We start from the raw sequence: 19,797 nt of genomic DNA, 5'->3' as shown, positions 1-19,797 counted from the left end.
GCATGGTAACAGAAAAAAAACCCCACTAATTAGTTACAGACTTTCTTCTTGAATATACTGTTTTGGCAGAGCTAATAGAACAGGAGCTAATCTGAAACAGAAAATAAATCTGCCCCAAGAAAGAAACTCTTAATAGGATAACTCTGTTAGACCGTATTTCACTGGATTGGGAGGCACACCCACACAATAGTAGCAGAACAATCAATTACCCAGTGCTCTGGCCTTCAAAAGGTAAGGTGAAAGTAGAACCAAGAATAAATGACCTCACACTTGAGCAGATCTTTAAAAGGTAATTCACTAAATTGCAGATCTGGTGTAACACATAACCTTATGGGTTTTTCCTAGTTCACAGCTAGTCCCAATGTTAACGAAACATCTAACACCTTCCTATCAGAAGCCTTTCAGAGCCCTTGAGCTGCCCACCTCTACTAGTATGGCACCTTCAGGGTCTGCTATGGAAAAATCAATGGGTAAAGAAGAGCTAGCCAGAAGACAGCACCCACCTGATGGCCACATGCTCCCGATAATCCAGATCATAATTTTGTAGGGAGTCAGCACAGGATTCCCGCAAGACCCCTTGCTGCTGCAGGCGTGATGGTACAGTGAACTGGTGCACAGAGGCATTGGGCTGTGCAGTCGTGTGGTACGGAGGAGGAATGCTGTTACTTGTCTCACTGCGATAGTCACTATCTCGGTCATCCACAGCACTGTCAGCATCTTCAAAGGCTAAAAAACAAAAGCAGTTAAGGGCACAGCTCTCTCAAGTTGCCTTGCTGGGACAGTGAAGCCCATTTAGTTCTTAAAGAATGACAAAAAAGGCTATTTCTGCTATGGATGTATCTCCATCTGGTAGCTGGTTATAACATCCAGTTCTCTCAAGTATGTACCAAGGAATTCCTATGATCACCTCCATACCCTCCTTTCCCACTTCCTATTATAAGAGTTTATTTCTCTATAGTCATTCCTAATAAGCAAATTAAGAGATTTTTATTTAAAGAAAAAAAAAATCACCCCAACACCCAAAATTTCAGGTTCTTTACTGCTGCCAAAATGAGCATTTAGATGTTGGAAAAAAACCCCACAAAACATAAAACATTCCTTTATGGAAAGGAACTCTTTCCTGGAAGCTTTTCAACCTTTAAGCTGTAATACTACCTCCTCTTCTCAGAACCCTTAACATTAGGGTTCTGGATTTTTTTTTTAGTGCCTTTTAAAAAAAAAAGTATTAGTTTAAGTTAGGAGAAACTAATGAAAAGCACTCAGTAGGAAAATCAGAGAAACTGGGAGAGCAGCTCTGCTTATAAACAATTATACTACTTCTTATAGGGGAAAAATTGCTGCATTTAACACACACAGGTACATTAGCTTAAGTTTAGTAGTCAACACTAATGATAGCCTTCACAAAGGAAAAAGCTCCTTTCTAATGAATCCCTCTCCCTGCAGAAACACTTCTGCTTGCTAACCCTTCAGAAAAAGAAAACGCAAAGTTATAGTAAGTAAAGGTAGCACAAATACAATATTGATGTACGGTTGTGTTTGGCTGTGCAGAATGCAAGGTTATCTTTGCAAGCTTAAAGTGAAATGTACACACCGTACGGCAGTGGAGTGCCCCATTAACATGCTTGAAACAAAGGAAAATAAAGATCAGCCATTATTCACTCCCTCCATTACCAAAAGCCAGTCTAAATAGGACAATCAAATTACAGCCCACTCTGGTAAGTTATTCAATGGTATGCGCCCTACACAGCTATTCACCATGAGGCTAAACAATAAAGTGAAAGTGCTGTTTCCATGCCAGATCCTTAAAAAACCCTGAATTTAATTGCTGAAATTCCAGGGAGATGGAATGCAGTATCAGGGAACACATTTTTCTTCCACTGGCACTTCCCACACCACCAATTCAATTTCCTTTTTTTTTAATCTAAGGTGAAGTTTGTTCTCAACGATCTTTTCAGTTCCTTCCCAACTGAGTAAGGTTATATCATTTCCCTAAAGTGGATTGAAGAGCAGAAAACAACCCCTGTAGAAAAAAAGTCTGCAAAATACAAACAACTTGAAAAAGGCCGGCTCTACTCTCTTAAGTACAATCAATTCAATTTGATTGTCCGCATCAAAAATGGAGTTAAGCCTCCTGCTTTTTAGTAGTTTAAATGCTGCATGGTTCTTGTCAGTCTCTAGTCAATTGAATAGAGACGAACAGCAATCATATACTGCTTTATTCAGCTTTATTAAAAGCACAATGCCCATCAATTTTATTACAGTTTAGTGCTCAGGAGAAACACTCAAGATGTGCTACACAAAAATTATTCGATATGCCAAAGTGCCAAACCCCTCTGAGAAGCACCAAACTTACAGTTTGTGGAGCAAAGGCTGATCTACTTGTAGATCGTGTGGCACACGCTGTCCTCAGAAAGATAACGAGCTATTACTCAGCTGAACAATGTCATTGCTGAACACTTCAGCCATTACCGTCTAATGCACAAGAATTACTTTTATCAGGACAGATACATTATTTGAAAGAGCTTTCTAATGCCTCGCTTCATTGCTCAACTAATTTCTTCTTCCCACCAGATGTAACTCATTTAAGGTAAAGCCTAAATAACTCTGGTATGATGCAAAGTTCTTCCAGCTGTGGCTGCATAATCATTATAAGCACTTAGAGGGGCTTAAGGCAGCCCAACTGAGTTACAGGTTCGGGATCTGGTAAAAGACACCAGACCAACAGCTTTAGGGATAAAAAATTTCTCACCACAACAGTATAATAACAAATACAAATCAGTAGCACAATTAACTGGGTCAAAACAATAGTAAATCCAGTAACTCACTAATACTGGGCTAAACTAACTAAACTAACTAAATCAGGGCGTGCAAAGACTTACACAGTTATGGTTATCAGGCAGCAGGAAGCAGGACACAGCTTTTCCAGGACAGTGGCGGCCCAGCTGATGGGCTCAGAGATTTCCGAATTTCCTGACTGGACTGTGGCAGAAGCACTATCTGGATTTGTTAACAGTCATCGCATCTCACCTCTGCACTATCAAACGAAGATTTCCCATATGAACCACAGTATCTCTAAGCAACATCTAAAAATAGCTGATTAGCTTATATGTTAATCAAACATTTACAGCATTATGTTTATAAAAGGTGGCACCAGAATTTCTCCCAATTCTTACTGGTGTTTAGCATGAGGAAGTCTCTTAGAGGTTATGACACAAAATGCTTCCCCAATGACGTGTTTAAAGGATGCAAGGCTCCAGCTACCACAAATATCGACGAGGCAGGAACACATTGATTCTCTGATGTATGCGCCATGCACCTACAGCATCCAAAGATGTTAATACCAGGCAGAAATCCTCAACTGACTCATAAAGAAGGGCCAACTCCAGAAACTCTTATTCATCCTGAGTTGCACTTACCCTATGAGCAATCCCAATTTAAACAGAAGTGTTCACAAATGAAGACATTGCTCAGCCTGATTAAAAGCACGAAAAGCTGGCCCATATAAGGCTTACAGCACACATCACCTTTGCAAGAAAGTATACTGTGAAATGCCTGCACATGGTGATGAGCCCATTCATTAACATACTTGACACTTAAATTTTATTTAAGCAAGAGACTGACAAGAACTTGCAGAAGGAGCTTTGGAGATGCAGCATCCCTTCAAAAGGAAGGGTCAGGCATTACAGCCCATGTTTCAGCAAAATATCCCTCACAACACAAATGGTATGATAAATTCAAGCACTATCTTCTTCAAACAGATGATACACCAAGTATTCCATAAGGGAAGTTGTAGCTTAGCCTCAGTCTCTGAAGACTGCTTAATTAATAACAAGATACATAATAAACATAAAAAGTCAGTAATTGTTTTATCCCAGTTTGAGAATTTCACATGTACCAAAGAGCTCTCAAGGGATGAAAACCTTCTTTGTCGCTGGACACACTGTGTACTAAGTGGGGGGTAAGGCTGAAGGGCAGGGCAGAAGCATGCTGTTCATGTTTAATAATTGAATATTCATGCATATAGGCAGCATAAGAAGAAAACCTATTGGACAATCACATCACACAGCAGGATTTTACAAAGAGCGTGGAAAAATCAAAAAAGGAGATAGTTCCTCTGAAACAAACTGCCTCCTGGAAACCCTGTTAATCCTCCCCAATCCTGCCTCCAGAAGTTACTACACCACTGCTGCAGGGCAGAACCCACACAGCTTTCAATACACAGACCTCAAAAACACTTTGCACAGTCCTGTCACACCAGCTCTACTAGTTACATTTAACCTCTGGCAACTTTCTTTACATCAAGCTTCAGGACAGGAAGGAAAGCTAACAGCAAAATTATTACAGATGGCTGAATGAATGCACTTTCAGAAGTGTTGTTGTTCTTTTAAGGTCCCAATGCACAGCAGGAGCTCTTCTCAAAAGGTTGCATTCAGTTGAAATTGCCTCCTGCTTTTCTAGCAGTGATGTGTCATCAGCTATTGGGAGGTGAGGTCCAGTCCCTAAGCCTAGTTATCCTCCGCAAACTTGAGCATGGACAAACAGGGACAAAAGCAGTAACTGCATGACATTCAGGCACTCAGGAAGAAGGAGGTTCGTATAAGGTTCTGCATCCTAAAACCCCCACTACTTCTCCAAAATAATCCACCGAGCTTCTCACAGCTTTTGACTATTTTTAAAACAGTGGAAGAGAAGAAAGCGTACTAACTGAAGGAATGACTTCCAGTCCAAGTCCAGAAGAGATCTCTGCCAGGTCCCCACCAGGCCCTTTGCAACTCACCTTCCCCATCCTTCATCCATTTAAATTGCTTTTCACAATAGCTGCCAACAACTTCTTTCCTTTAGTCTCAGACCCCAATACCCCATTGTCTACCAAACCATGGCCACTTCTGACAATCATGTACACTTTCTGAAATCTTATAATTAAAATGCATAGAAGTTTTAAGAGGACTATTGAAGTAACAAGGAGGAAAAAAAAAAGGAAAAAAGGACATGAGGGCATTTTTTTGAGGGTCTTGTATAGCTCTCCTTGCTGAAAAATCAAAAGCTTTTGAGCAATGATTTTAGTGCAACTTTGCAAGTCATTAGTCCATCCTATTGCCCTCACCACTTAAAAATACATTAGAAATTTGCATAATTTTAAGACAGCAAGTAAGCAACATTCAGTCTTCAGTTTGAGAGCCTTCATAACCTTGCTTTTCCCACTTAAAAATACTTTCTGCTGCTGAAACACTCAACAGTCAAGAACTGGATTGACAGTCTGAAGTGCAAAGACTGCTTGGAACACCTACCCTACTTCTTTAAGTCTTTCCCTTTCCTAAAATGAAACCAGGTCAGCAGCACAAGACGTCCCTCTTCTAAAGCACCCTCTACCCCAACTAGCAAGGTTCTGGGCAACAGTGCTCTTCTTGCAAGAAGGTCTTACCAGGGGAAAGTCTTCCAGCTAGCAACATGCTGTTTCTGCCGCTTCCTTCTCAGTTGCTGTTGTAAGTTTACAACTAGAAGTATATTTTTCATTACATCGTCAAGCTAATTGAGTTCACTTGGAAACATCATCAACACTGGCCCAAGCCTGCTTATAAGGATGCTAACATGATTTCAAAGAGGATGGCACAGGAGGGATGGAGTAGAGGGAGGGATGGAGTAGAGGGAGGGATGGAGTAGAGGGAGGGATGGAGTGAGTTCCATGAATACAGGCACCTTTTAAAACAAAAACACCACACACCAACACTCCAGATAAACAGGAGAAACACCCTTTGCACAACCCTCCTAAATCTCTGACTGACCAATGCCTAAGCATCCCATTTCCCTCCCAAACACAGAAAATGGGTGAATGAAAGAAAGCTATTTAGGACACTAATCTTTGTTTTAGTAGTATACAAAAGTTTAGTTAATTCTCAGTTATCCTATCACATCTCCGAGAATAAGCCCAAACAATTGAGACATCCAACATTGGCAGTGTGAGGGAGTTGGTCAACACTGTTGATGCCCAAAGAACTTATGGTCTGATCAAAGACAGGAGAACAAGGACGACAAAACATGTTGTGGGAGGAAAAACTGGGAAGTCATGGGTGGAAGACTTCTAAAATGCAGAACAGGTCCATGCGTAAAATGCATTGCAACATTAGCTGAACATTAGCCTTAAGTCCTCTCCAAATTCCATTAAGTCAAAAATGGAAAAGCATTAGGCAGAATCTCCTCCCTGCTGGCAGTGGTCACAGTCACCTTTCTTTGCATGCCCTGCTCAGCAACACCCTCACTCTTTTTTTGACACAGGGAACACACACATTCATTTTAAGACCAATGGATCCATCTTTGCAGGTCCTACAGGCAGTAGAAGCCATGCATTGTAGCTTAAGCAGAAGCCTTGCCTGTTGGAACTTGTGGGATTTCCAGAAAGTGAAGATGCTTCATGCACATCTTCTGGAAAGATTAACAAGAACATTGAGCTGTGTGGCCTCTGCAAGAGTTCACACACCAGTCTTCAGGTGTGGGCATCAGCTCTACATATCACAGACAGCTGCAGTATCTGAGTTTTACCATTCCAAGGCTGGTAAAGCACTAGTTAAAGCAAAGCCCTACCACTTTTGCCATGATACTGTAGCATATTCAAGCTCAGTGAGATAATACCTACAACCGTTCTGTCACACTGGTGTTCACCAGCCATTTCTGATTTCGTATTTACTCCTATTTGTAGTATTTGGGATTTCTGTGATCACTTCAGCGTATCTTTGCAACTTAGTAAAACAATCACTACGGTTTCCCTTGTGTTTTTCAGTTACTCCAAACATTGACTTGGGGTTACATGGATATGAAGACCAACACAAAAGAAGGGTACAAGCAGAAAAACAAAATCATCTTTACAGGAGAAGAAGAATAGTCCAGTTCTGCCTCCTTATCCTCAAATTCCAGTAAAAGGCACGAGCAACTCATTTAAAACATGGCCAAAACAAAACTAAACAGTGAAAAAAAATGAATGGACAGCCATCCATGCAAATATGAAGATTCAGTGAAAGTGAAAGAAAATACAATGGAACAGATATTTCTATATGCATGAATATTTCCATTTTCCTTGTACTGGAGCATGCTGCATCACTATAGGATCAGAAAATTTGCAAGAAATCAAACTGTTACGTACTCAGCTGCTCTCCCCATCCGAAATAACTCCAGTTGCCTGCATGTAACACAAATGGCAGCAAAGAATAGGAATGGAAAAAGAAAGCTTAGAAAAACAAACCACAAGCATACTTTTCATGTATTTAAAATGCCTTATAGATTACGAACTTGAAAATGTTAGATTATTTTTTCATTATAAATAGAACACTAAATTTATTTTGGGGCTTACTCTTCACTGTCCAGTTTGTTTATAAGACATTCTGAAAATTAAAATCACGATAAGCTCTAGGAATAATTAAGCAATCACGCATTTATTAACACAAGTAGACAAAATATTTATCAACACTCAACTTAGCAAGAGCAGTTAAACACTGTATTTCGTAGTCCACGTTATCAGGATTACAGACAGAATGTCCCAAAAACCAGAGTCCAGTTAAGAGCAGTATCTGATTCTAGGCTAAACTGTTCAAGTCCAGTGGCAAAAGTTGCTTCATGCTTCCACTTCTGCCCCCTTTCCAGAACAAAGCTAACTCAGTGGTGAAAGCACCACACCAGTAATAATAGCATCAAAAACTAACTTCGTGCATGTAAAATAGCGTTAAGCGAAGAGTGCTTTCTGAGCCAAACACACATACTGGTACAAAACCTAAAGAGTTCTCACGGCATCCTAAGAATGCAAATAGTAATAAGTTGATGCTACAACAGTAAGCAAATCTCTCCATGTTAAATTAGAGGTGACAACAAATTCATGCTAAAGCTAAACTGCATGTTGGTAAGACAGCCAAGTTATTACTTATCAATACCTACTTTGCCACCCCAAGGTCATACTCTGTATGATAGAGGCAACAAACCACTACAGACAACCCTCAAAGCACCTTGGAAGCATTCACACAACTTGCAACTCCAAGAAAAGCTTCAGACCCAGCATTTCTAGAAGATGGTATGTAAAAAACCATGTTAAAAAATGTTAAAAAGTGAAGTTTACAGGAGTGTTGATGCGTAAGCGCAGCAGGCAATAAACAAATCCTTCACAGACAGGCAAAGAACATGCAAGAACTTTCTGTCCTGGCTACCAGCCTCATCTCTAGCTACCAGTAAGGCACACATTTCCAGGAAGTGGATAGCTCAGAGGATGGAACAAATCCCTTCCCCTGCCCTCATGAGCAAAGTTAGAATAGGCTAGTTCTTGCTTCTAGCTAAAATTGCAAAAAATAGTTCTGGAAAAAAACAACCTTTGTCCTAAAAAATTACCACAAGACTAGCTAAGCAATAACTGGTTCTTGTGAGTACCTTGGCTTCCCAAGGGTTCAGTCCCTATGTACATGTACTACAGAGGGGCTCTGGTGCCATTTCAATTCTATGGAGCTAAAAAGGTGAGCAAGGGAAAAAAAAAAAATGCACAAATGTGGACTACCCCAAGAAAAGGAAAAAAGGAAAAAAAAAAAAAGGAAGCCAGAGTTTAATCCTCTCTCTGTATCTGGGAACTAATGTTGCATCAAAGCTACAATCGGGTTGTTCGTTCCTTCTCAGACATAAAAGGTTTACAGACCAATGCAGTTCCTCAGATACATCTCAGTACTTGCAGGGTCCCTGAACTCTAGGCTCTCGCACACATGTGTAGTGATTCGCACAGGCACAGCCACAGCTCAAGTTTAAGTGGCACTTCTATTATATAGTAGAGCTTCAAAGGTAGGTCATTCCCTTCTGACTCCTACAGTAGTTAGAGAAAAAAAGTAACGCATGTATGTTTGCTTTGGTAATTAAACGAAGCAGCTCTGACCAAGTATGTGCGTGGAACAAATTCAATGGTATTTTTTACCAGGTTGATTTAGAAAGAACCACATATTGAACTGGTATAGTGCTGTATATATGCAGTTTCCATGGAGTATAAAACAGTTATTCCCCTCCTGTCTACAAGAATAACAAATAAAAACTTTTTTTTTGTTTACAGAACCTAACAAGTGAGAAAATCTGAAGTTCACAGGGTCGAGCATCAGCAGACTACAGTCTGACACATGACAAATGCTGCTTCTCTGGTCCACAGCAGCAAATGTGACAAGCCACCACTTGGACAACGCACCTGAGCCAGCTGTGCTGGCAAGATGAAGATGTACACAGATGCATCAGAAGCCTGCCAGGATCCATCAGCCAGTGTTTACATGACCCTGACCACAGGGCTATCTTTTCAGGTTTGTATTTTATGACAACAAGAACCTACAGATTCCCTAATGATCAGCTTGGACAGAGGCCTGAGTGTTTTTCAGGGGAAAAGGAGAAAGAAGAACACTCAACCAAGCTGGCAAAGAAAACAGAAGACACATGCGGCAAAGAGAGATGAGAAGGGGAGACAACCAGAAGAAAGGGTGCGGAAACAAGAAGCAGGGAAAGCAGGAGCATCAGAGAGGGACACGGGGAGAGGGCTGAGGAAAAAGAGCAAGAAGTTGACGGAACTCTGCACTGAGCTTTAATTTGCTGTGATAAATAGTTCACATTAAAGAGAACACAATTTCCTATTAATGTGTAAGACAAACAGTAGCTTATGTTTATCTCACTCCTGAAAATGTCAAGCCATTAACACATGGGATAGCAACCTCAGCACCTCTTTCCATCAAAAGGTTCCTATCTCAGGTAAACAGTAAGAGGCAAAGGAAGTCAACATTCAGGCATTTGCAGCCTGTATCACTATTAAAGATGCAGAAAAACTCTGCAGTGGCACAACATTATTGCACTCAGACTATCTGCTAGTTAAACCCACGTCATTATTCACAAATGAATGTTACATCCCAAAGAAACTGGGGAAGAAATATCAGAAGATACTATAAATTTCCAAAACCAGTATGCAGATCAGAAAAACTACAGAGGAAATGGAGTTTACCTGTCCTGCATCTTTTCCCAAAGACTGACAGTCTCTGCACAAGCCTCAGCACAAACCACTGCACTCTGCACGAAGGGAATGCTTCCCTCTTTAAGGGAAAATAGAAAGCCCAACCCCTGAAACCCGCTCAGACTGTTCCTAGCCCTTGTTTCCTTGACAGCAAATGGTCCAAAGGTTGGCAAAACACTACTCAGTTTCAAACTGCAACAAGGAGAAAACCACCATGTGCTAAAAACAAGCCTCATAAATACAAGGTCTGTCCTTGGAGGAGAAACATTACCACCTCCCATAGACAAGAGTCCACAAACTGACAGTGATATCCCTGAGCCAGCTACTTACCTGTCTACCTTACTGCTACCAAGTTCCTTATAAACAGCATGAAAACCCCACAAACTTTCAAAAGCAGATTAGAGACTACTATTCCCATGCCTAAGACAAATAGCAGTCGATGCCAAGCAGGGCAGGGTGGAGAGAAGAGCAGCTGCCTTTAGACACCAGCTCCTTACCCTGCAAGTTTTCTCACATTGAGAAGTTGGGTCTTGGCTAACCAGGGCACACTGCAACTAGAGACTAACTGGGAAAGCAACACTGCAGGAGCAAACAGAAGCAATAACAGAGAGTACGGGATATTCAGCCAGAACCTCGAAACTCTGCTTTTGTTTGTTTTTACTAACACCCACTCCACTTCAGCGTCTAACATTTTGGATAAAAGATGAATTTATTAAAGATTCAACACATATGCTGCTTCATTTAAGATTCAGGAGCTAACAGTATATATCTCGGTCCTTCAGCATAATCGCAGAAGACCTGGGCTGACAGTCTTGATATTTTGAAGGTTAATGAAAACAGAATTTCTTTTCAGCCTTTTCAAGTTGTTTTTCTGTTTCATAAAAATAATATGCATAAACTCAATTTGTTAAGAAAAAAATCCCTCCCAAATCACCTTTGGGAACAAATTTAAGCCTGTACAAACTTGAATTGAAAACACCAAGAAGTCTGCACAGATAGAAAATGGGAAGTTGTAATTCTAAAAACATACAACAACACACATTAACACTGGAATAGATGATACAGACAAGTCAGACTAGTTACTCTGTGTGCTCTTAAATACAAACAGTGTGTGTCTCAGTTATTATATTATTTTGTATTCATAAGTTTCAGTACTCAAAAAATGAGGTTTCATACAAACCTCTAATTAAGGACTAAGCAATGCCAGCAGCCTGGTGCCTTGGAAGCTACAACATTCTTGTCATTAACACATTTTATAAAGCTCATCTTAAGTTCCCACAGTTAGCTGAACGTAACATATGCTCGTTCTGTGTCTCAATTATGCAACTATTCAAGGAGGAACTCCTCCTCCCCACTTCACACTGTCAAGCCTGGATCAGCAGGGACACTGCTGAAAAGCAGAATATTCCAGGTTTTTAACGCAGTCTAATTTGATTGCCTGCATGCCATTTTGTTTCATTTCTGTTTACAAGTCTCTGAGAATGGCTGGGACATACTATCCCTGTCAGAACATTATCGTTTACTGCTGTCCACTGCTTAAAGTCACGCTGATAATTTAATCCTCCTGTTATATCCCATGCTGAGTGAAGACTGAGAGCATCTAAACAAGTTTATAAAAGTAAACTGAGCTCAGGAAATTACACTATATCTGGTGCTGATAAAGTACTGTTTATAGAATACAGAAATGGGAAGGTCCTGGTCAGTTCTTCTAGGTTTCATAAACTTCCTTTTCCCCTGGCTAAGACCCTCAACACAGCGCACACAGACCTCACATTCCATAAAAATGTACATTTTCCCAGCATTCAATGTACTTCCCAAAATTAAACGTGGTATTTTAGTGGAATAAGCTTCTAAAATACAAAACAAACATTGAATAGCTTTTTAGAACAAAGTCAAGTTTTCAGGAAGCAGGATGACCAAGAGGGTTTCATAACAAGTGCCACCATTTCCAGTTCAGTTTTGGAACACCACAGATGAGGGCGAAGACCTCTGCGCAAAAGGAGGTAATAAAGCACAGGAGGGAAACAAGCTAGAAGGAGGTGACAGACAAGGACAGGCACTAGAGTATGACACTAGAGTACTCTCCTTGCTCCTGCTCCCTCTTCTTCACCACATTTTACTCTAGTTTAGCATTCAGCTTATGCTGAAATTTTGGAGTATTTTATTTCACTAAATGAAACGGCCCTCCTGGCCACCTTTACCATGGCTAAACAAAAACAGTTTGAGAGCTGAGAATTTAAGCAGGGCTTGGATCACCATCAAATCATCAAGAGTATCCTCTAAGTTACTACAAGCTTGCACAACTCATTGATAGCCACAGTAAAAAGAATCGGGCAGAGTGCCACTTCATTTTATCTACAATGGAAAATCTGTAACATTTCTATCACTGCACTAATACCTAACACAGCTGTCTCGTCTTACAAATTTCCAGGCTACCGAGTCACAAAGAATATTTGTCTAAGAGATGTAAACACAAGAACCAACAAAAGTTTTATATACTCCTCATGAAATAAAATTTCAGACTATAGTGGATCACCTAACATTACATATATGCATAATGGCAAAGAGGAATATAATGTTCTACAGCAGCTGGGATAAAAGATTTGGTGCCTTTTTTTCCTTCTGATTTTCAATCTTGGACTTTCAGTACAAGCCTTATTACTCAAGGACACATATTTATGGCTTATGTATAAAGTTGAGCAACAATTTTTCTATCAGTTTAAAATCTTTAAAAAGGTTGTATTCCACTATGGTAACAAAATTCAAATTAATTTTCTGTTATTGCTATGACATGAAAGGATGACTAATAAAGATTCAGAGTCCTTAAAAAAATCCCCACCAGAAAAAAAAAAAGATGCATTCATGAAGAGCACTAAGCAAATTATGAAACTTAGAGTGATTAACTGAACATTTACTTTTTTTTTGATCACTGATTATAGAGACACATATCAGTATTAGCAGTGTTCAGCACTTCAGGAAGAGCTTTAGGTTTGGGGCTTATATAAAAATCAAAGCTTTATTTCCTTGTCAACACCTTTCTGAATACAGTATGTACTCTAGGAAAACAACAACTAACAAAGTACATTTAGAGGGTCAGCAGCAAAACCACAGATCTGCTCTCCTCTAGAGTTCAGCAGTAAGTCAAACTTTGTTACTATATAATCTTCTAACATAGCCAGCATTTTTAACTTCCACTTGCTGAGTACTTTTCCTCAGACATATCCAGTCCTGAAGTAGCAGCTTTATCCTAAAAATGCAGGCAGACGTTTTACAGTAAGACCTTAAATCTGCATTCCTTCGAACAGATCTATTGTGCCTTCAGCCAGCCCAGGCAGCGAGTACCGCAAAGCCACAAGAAAACAAGTCTCCCAGACAGTATTTATCCTAAACAAAGAGGAACAGGAGCTGCCAGTCACCCAGAAGCAGAGAGGTGAAGGAACTCGCTTTCCCAGCCCATCAGCAAACTACCATAAAACAGCTCATATAATGGTTTCACTTGTACAGACAAGAGTAGTTTTTCCTCTGCATAGCTTGATTTAAAAAAAAAGTCATTCATCTGTCCTGTTTAGAATTGTACTTACACTGAAAATTTTTTGAGGACTGTTGTAAGGTTTACTGTTTGCACTGTGGCCAGTAGTTTTACTCTTACTAGAGCACAGCTTTTCACTGCCTGCAGCAGGATCTTTAGTGTCACCTACCCTTGAAAAGGGTAAAATAATCACTGACCTCTTCCTTACTCTTCCCAAACCGGCCTGGTCTAGAGATGCATGAGTAGCTGCTGACCTCTGTTGTTTCTAAGTGCAGAAGCAGGCTGGTAACCAGAAAAAAAACCAGCAAGAATCTAGATGTATAACACACATCTCTACAACAAGGAGAGGAGTATCATGTCCCAGCAATCGCAGCCTACTATGCTGCCTGCCACTGCACTACTACAGATCATACATCTCTATGAACAATTAAGATGGTTAAGTTGTGGCCTGCTTAAAAGCATTTTGATGCTGCCTAGCCTTGAGAGCCTGGTATAGCAGATCATTTTTTTATGTAGTGTTACCAAAGAGAAAAAATAATTTTCTTAATAGGATGTAATTTCGGCACATTTGCTGCCATAGGGTCAGTTCACCCAGTTGAACAGTGGTGGCTGGCAGCCAACACCTTTGACTAGAATAAACCACAGGATTCAACAACAGCACAAGATGGCATGCTCAAACGAGTGCACATGTCACCTTGGATGGCTATGACTTCATTCCATGAAAACAGGCTGCAATGCATACCCTGCCAACAAGGTCTTTAAGTAAGAGCTTTACCCAGCTGGCTTGGACCCACAGCCTGCCCAGATCTGTGCACTCGGTGCCACCACTTCTGCTGGAACCATACCACCTGTGCTGTGGAAATCCTAGCAGCAGCGTTTAATAACCCCAACCCAATGGCACATTAATGGCAGCATAAAGATGCTAGTATCCACAGTGCAGCGCCCTAAACAAAATCAGTGTGGCTATATCAGGGCTTGCTGGGGATTCGGGGGCAGGAAAGGCAGCCATCTGGCTTTTTAGCAGACAAAGCTCCTCATCAGTGCCATGGAAAGCACCTTAATCTCAGCGTTAAAGTCAGTCTTACGCAGAAGAACGTACAAGACTTCCTCATGCATCAGTGGAATTTGATCTCCTAAAAAGAACTAATAGGCATCACGAATGAAACTTCTCAAAGGTGCTGGTACTTCTGCAATAGTAGTGAATGTGTAGATATTAACAGAATTTTGCCTTACACATTTTGCAGAAATAGATTTCTTCAAACATTAGTGGGAAAGAAGGATCGATACAACAAATCGATCGGCATCGAATGACACCCATTCCTATAATGTGTCTAAAAAGTTTTGCCAACATTTAAGTAGTTAAAAGACTGCTTATGTATCTACAACAAAGCTGTAGCGGTTTTTTCCTGCATGCAGGTGCACACACACACACACACACATTCCTGAGAGCATTTAGGGTTCTTTCTCATTCTCCTGGAGGACCTGTTGTCTTGCTCCTTTCTCTCTGATCTGTCGGCAGACAAAGCACAGGCTAGCTTTGGTTCTGTTTGCTGGTATAACAGTGTATCAGAAAAGTTATTTCTTTCTTTGTTGTACCAACTCACAATCCAGAACCAAGCAACAAATTTACCTTCTTCTGAAAACAAAAGAAACCCAATAAAACCCACAGTTAAAAAAAAAAAAAAACAAACCACACAGCCCCTGGTAGACAGGGATTTGACAGAGCAAAAGACACGCAAGACAGAACTATAGTGCGCCGTGGTCTATCAGGGTCTTACTGTGAAAAGAGCAACACCACAGACTCAAGGAAGTGGAAGAAAAAAATATATGCAGAGAAGGGAAGATAAAGCATTCTCAGAAACATTATCAGTCAAAGATAAGAGGACAGGCATAACTGGTTGATTCAGTGGCACTTAAGCTATCTTTTCTGAGAATCATACTGAACAAACCTGCTCTATTCCAGATTTGTAAACTCCCTGACAAAAGGTATAGGGCAGTATTTACAGTAGCTGATACTAAGTGCCAAATGTTTTCCGCAAAGGTACAGAATGCCTTTCTCATCCCAGTTAGCACGATGTCTGCTCTAAGTCAGAGCTGCACTTAAAATACTGACAGTGTGACTCACTTATAATGGACTTTTATGTTGCCAGAAATTATCTTGAGCATACAAGAAAAATAAATCTATACCTACCACAATAAATAACTTAGAGCTTATTGACTCAATGAATGCCAAAGTAATCAAATAACATTTTTTTCAATCTGCTTCATTTAAAATGAATTTCCAGACAATAAAAGCTTGCTTTCTTTTTAATTTGCATTCAATTTCAGGTTGCAGGTAGAAGTCAATATGAGGATGCTGCAGTCATCCAACAATGAGGTATCAGGAAATTGTGAATTACATTTAATAGAAATGCAAAAAAACTGGATCCATAGGCACTATAGTGCTTTGGGTATTGCTTAGGATCACTGAAAGTTAAATCAATTGGAAGCACGTGATCTTTCTGGGGCAAGATAAATATATAGGGAAGCACAGAATTTGGGAGGTAAAAATGAAATGGCAAAGTGTGATGAAGGAAGAGGCAGGAAGTGCCAAAATCAGTGGGACTTAGAAGACACTGCATGTACAAGAACAGACCCACCTGCTTCATTTAAGAATGGGTAGGAAGCCCAAATCCTGTATTATCTCAGAAATCATGGGCCAGACTCTTCTAAGAACAAAGCAGCATCTGAGACTGTGAAAGTGGGCCTGAAAGCTTCAAAACCTCGGGAAAAATTAGAGCACCTAGTCTGGGGTGAGATTTACCATGGCACCATGCCAAGGCAGCAGCCCCTGCATGACCAGAGATGAAAACCCACCCTCATAGATCAGATGCTAGCTTTCAGACACAGCCCAGCTTTCTTCTCTCACACCCTGCTCCATCCTTCTCCCCCTCCCTACTCAAGGGAGTTAACAGAACACGTTGCACCCATGCAGGAGATGGGGAAATAACCATGAGAAGAGGTGGTTTGAGAAAGGGACCAGACATGTATGGAAAACATAGAAGCAGAACAGGGCAGAAACATAATCTAATTTTAACATGTAAGGACGTGCATTTCCTCATTTAATGAACCTGACCCTGATTGCTGGAGTAGGATTTTCTCTAGCTAGAACAAAGAAGCCAGAATAGTCTTCTGAGAGCTGCAAGAGGGCTAAGCAGGACACCAGTGGCATGTGCAGTTACACCACTATTTCTTGAAATGCAAGCTATATGGACTATTTGGCTGTACTTTTGCTCTATAGTGCATCAGGTTTTAAGATAACTTCATATTTTTTAGGATTTGGGAAGATACTCTCATGGGGCAAAAACTACTCACACTGAGGAGGTTTTTCACTCCCTCTCGATACTTAGTCTGTTGTCCAGCTGGTTGTGTCCTGCTCCCAGCAGTGATCACATCTCAACTAGCACATCATGATGGAAAATTGGATGACTCTTACAAATGTTCTTGAGGATATTTTTATTATATCTAAAAATATATCTATCAATTATTTACCCACATGGTAAGTAAGAACACTCCGTACTCAATGTGCTTTAGGTTAGGGAAGGACACCCACCCTGCTCCTATGTAAAAGGGGGTTGAGCTCCTGCGTCATATGCAGTCAGGTCAGCTTTCAATAGACACAATCAATGCATCTTCTGACTTGAATTCTTGAGTTCCAAAGAACTATACTATATACAGGCAAGCTTACAATTCTTATGCACAGATTGATGCAGGCAGAGTTCATTTTTCAAAAGTACTTCTACATTAAATGTCTATTTTATATTTGTCCATGTAAATAATCAGATATTCATAGATGTTGGATATTTGCAGGCAGCCAATAAGCAAAAAGTACATGCAGTGCCACAGCTTTATTGAATTACTAGAAAATTCTTAAATACATTAACCACATACTGCTATTAAATATTTAACGTCAATTCTAATGAGTGTTTTAATCCAATGAATGATTAAATTCTTATGCAATATTAATTGCTTAAACCAGGGGCCTTCAATTAATTATTGTAAAAGGTCATTTTCTAGCACGATGCAGGCTGTTAACAAGCAACGCAAAAAGGGCAGCTGCAGTTCTACTCTTTACTATGCCTATTTGCAAGAGCTGAGCTGGTCCTCCAGGGACGAAACTGGCTACCAGAACCTGAGAGGGCAAAAGCACCATGCTGTGGGAGCAGGTGCAGCTACCTTCCCTACACAGAAGCCTTCCTCCAAATTTACACATACATCCCAATACTTAGGAGAGTCAATCAAACCAGCCTCTCTCAAACAAAAGCAAAGTCCAGGGCGTGTAGCCAGGAGAGTCATTTCAGCAAATGACACATTCATCTCTTGGACACTTCATATCAGACTGTTCTTCTTTGATCTTTTGACATTTGGGGTTCTGCATACTTTGCTAGTATGATTTAGTCAAATATTAGTTTCTCCAACAACTTTTCTTATTTATAGGCTTTACAAATCAATTGTACCCTTATGACTATTTAAAAACAAAGAGAAAAAAGAGTGCTTTCTTCTTTACATACACTCTTTTTTAAAAACAGGGAGGACACATTTGGTGTTACCTAGGGTACCACTGCTGGAATACTTTCATATAGCTTTGTACATGTTCCAGCTAAATAACACATTCAGATTTCCTAGGCAATTGGTTAATGTCAATGTTTTGTTGAAGATAGTTTTAAGGTAACATAGTAACAGTATACAGATAAATTAATTCTACTCAAAAAAGGTAAACAGTAATTAACATTTCCTAATGTTAACAGTTTTGTAGAGATCCTATAAACAGCCTAATGGATAAACAGCTTGCAAAGTGTAATATGCATGTCTTATAGGATTTGAAGTAGAGGATAAAAGATTTGTTTAAATTATGAGACTCGCATTTTATTAATGTTGTTGCCAAAAGTAGATAAGACATTCATAAGAGACATCATTGAGCTTTCATCTGTTGTACGTTAAAAGCAGTGTTTCAGAAATCTAATTTTGCAGACCATCAGATACACTATGTCCTAGGTTATTTTTCCATCCATGTTTTCAGAAGCATAAAAAAAATGCAAGATGAGATAAGCAGAAATAAGTAAAAATATTTTTCATTCATCAACACAACATTTAAAAGTAATAGCAAAGAAATTAGGCATCAAGTACACAGACCTCTGGTGCATTTTAAAAGGCTGCCAGCAGTACCTGTCTCCATCTGTTCCTCTCCTCTCAAAATTTAATTAAAAGGTCATAAAAATAATATTCAACATATGATTTGAAAGAGAACATAGCCTGAAAAAACTCAACGTTTTCTTACTTGCGTCAATACTACAGGGGTCTGACAATCTAGGTGACTTTAAACACATTTTGTGTTCCTATAGCACATGAGGACACAAACAGGTTAAAGACTCAATGCTTGATTTCACTTTCTAGCATCAGAAGCTTTAGACCAACATTTTGAGGGGCACAGTTTTTCAGAACTGACAAAAGTTATTGGCTTCAGAGATTTAAGTACTTCTAACAAGAAAATATTGTTCAGATGTACCATTGTTTGATAACTAACCAGAGAAGGAAATAAAGTACACTGAAAGAGGAAAAAAATATTGAGAAGAAATAAAGTCTAACTTACAACACTGGGAGGCAGCACTGGGCAATGGTTTCTTCTGGACTTCCTTCTGAAAGGAATACTAAAGGAAAAAAATAAGGAACACAGACCGATAAGAAAGCAAATGGTAACTTTGTGAAACAGCTTTCGGAGTACAGCATGCCATAGATAAGAGAAAGCATCAAAGCATTAAATATTCTCCTTAATATCCATATTCAACCACATTCCCGTAAGCCTCCCCTTTTTTCATGCCAAAACGAGGTGTTAAAAAGTGAGCATCTGGTTAAGGTGAAGTCTGCTTTACTACAAGCACAGGCCCTATTCTCAGTTCTGAGACCTCAAATTAGACACCTAAAAAACCTGATTCTCAACACCACAATGTCACTGTGACAGGGAGCTCAGAACCGAGCATAAGCCTGTTTACAGATAGGCAGTCAAGCACGGCTTCAACAGTTCAAAACCCATGTAGGCTCACAGCAACACTGCAGTAGGAGGCTGAAGCGGTCAGATAATTAAGTGTTGGCTGGGCAAACATTGTTACTGCCCTGCCAGGCATGTACAAACTCTTCCGTGATCCATTGTACATCCAAAATGAAGAATTTTTCATCTCATTTAATACTAAATTAGAGGACAGAGATATTTCAATTAGTCAGCTTTGATTTTTTT

At 39.9% G+C, this 19,797-nt stretch overlaps 1 protein-coding gene across 1 annotated transcript in view; it reads right to left on the bottom strand.

Moving 5' to 3' along the window:
• The window catches only part of UNC13B (unc-13 homolog B), a 193,605-nt gene that overhangs the window by 150,451 nt on the left and 23,357 nt on the right, over positions 1–19,797 (bottom strand). Inside the window, 2 exon segments of the mRNA XM_059834445.1 lie at positions 504–726; positions 19,156–19,213. Coding sequence (XP_059690428.1) covers positions 504–726; positions 19,156–19,213 — 281 coding nt within the window.

This window comes from Gavia stellata, chromosome Z (assembly GCF_030936135.1).
Source record: "Gavia stellata isolate bGavSte3 chromosome Z, bGavSte3.hap2, whole genome shotgun sequence".
In the NCBI taxonomy this organism is placed as follows: Eukaryota; Metazoa; Chordata; class Aves; order Gaviiformes; family Gaviidae; genus Gavia; species Gavia stellata.
This window is presented reverse-complemented; position numbering and strand designations above follow the sequence as displayed.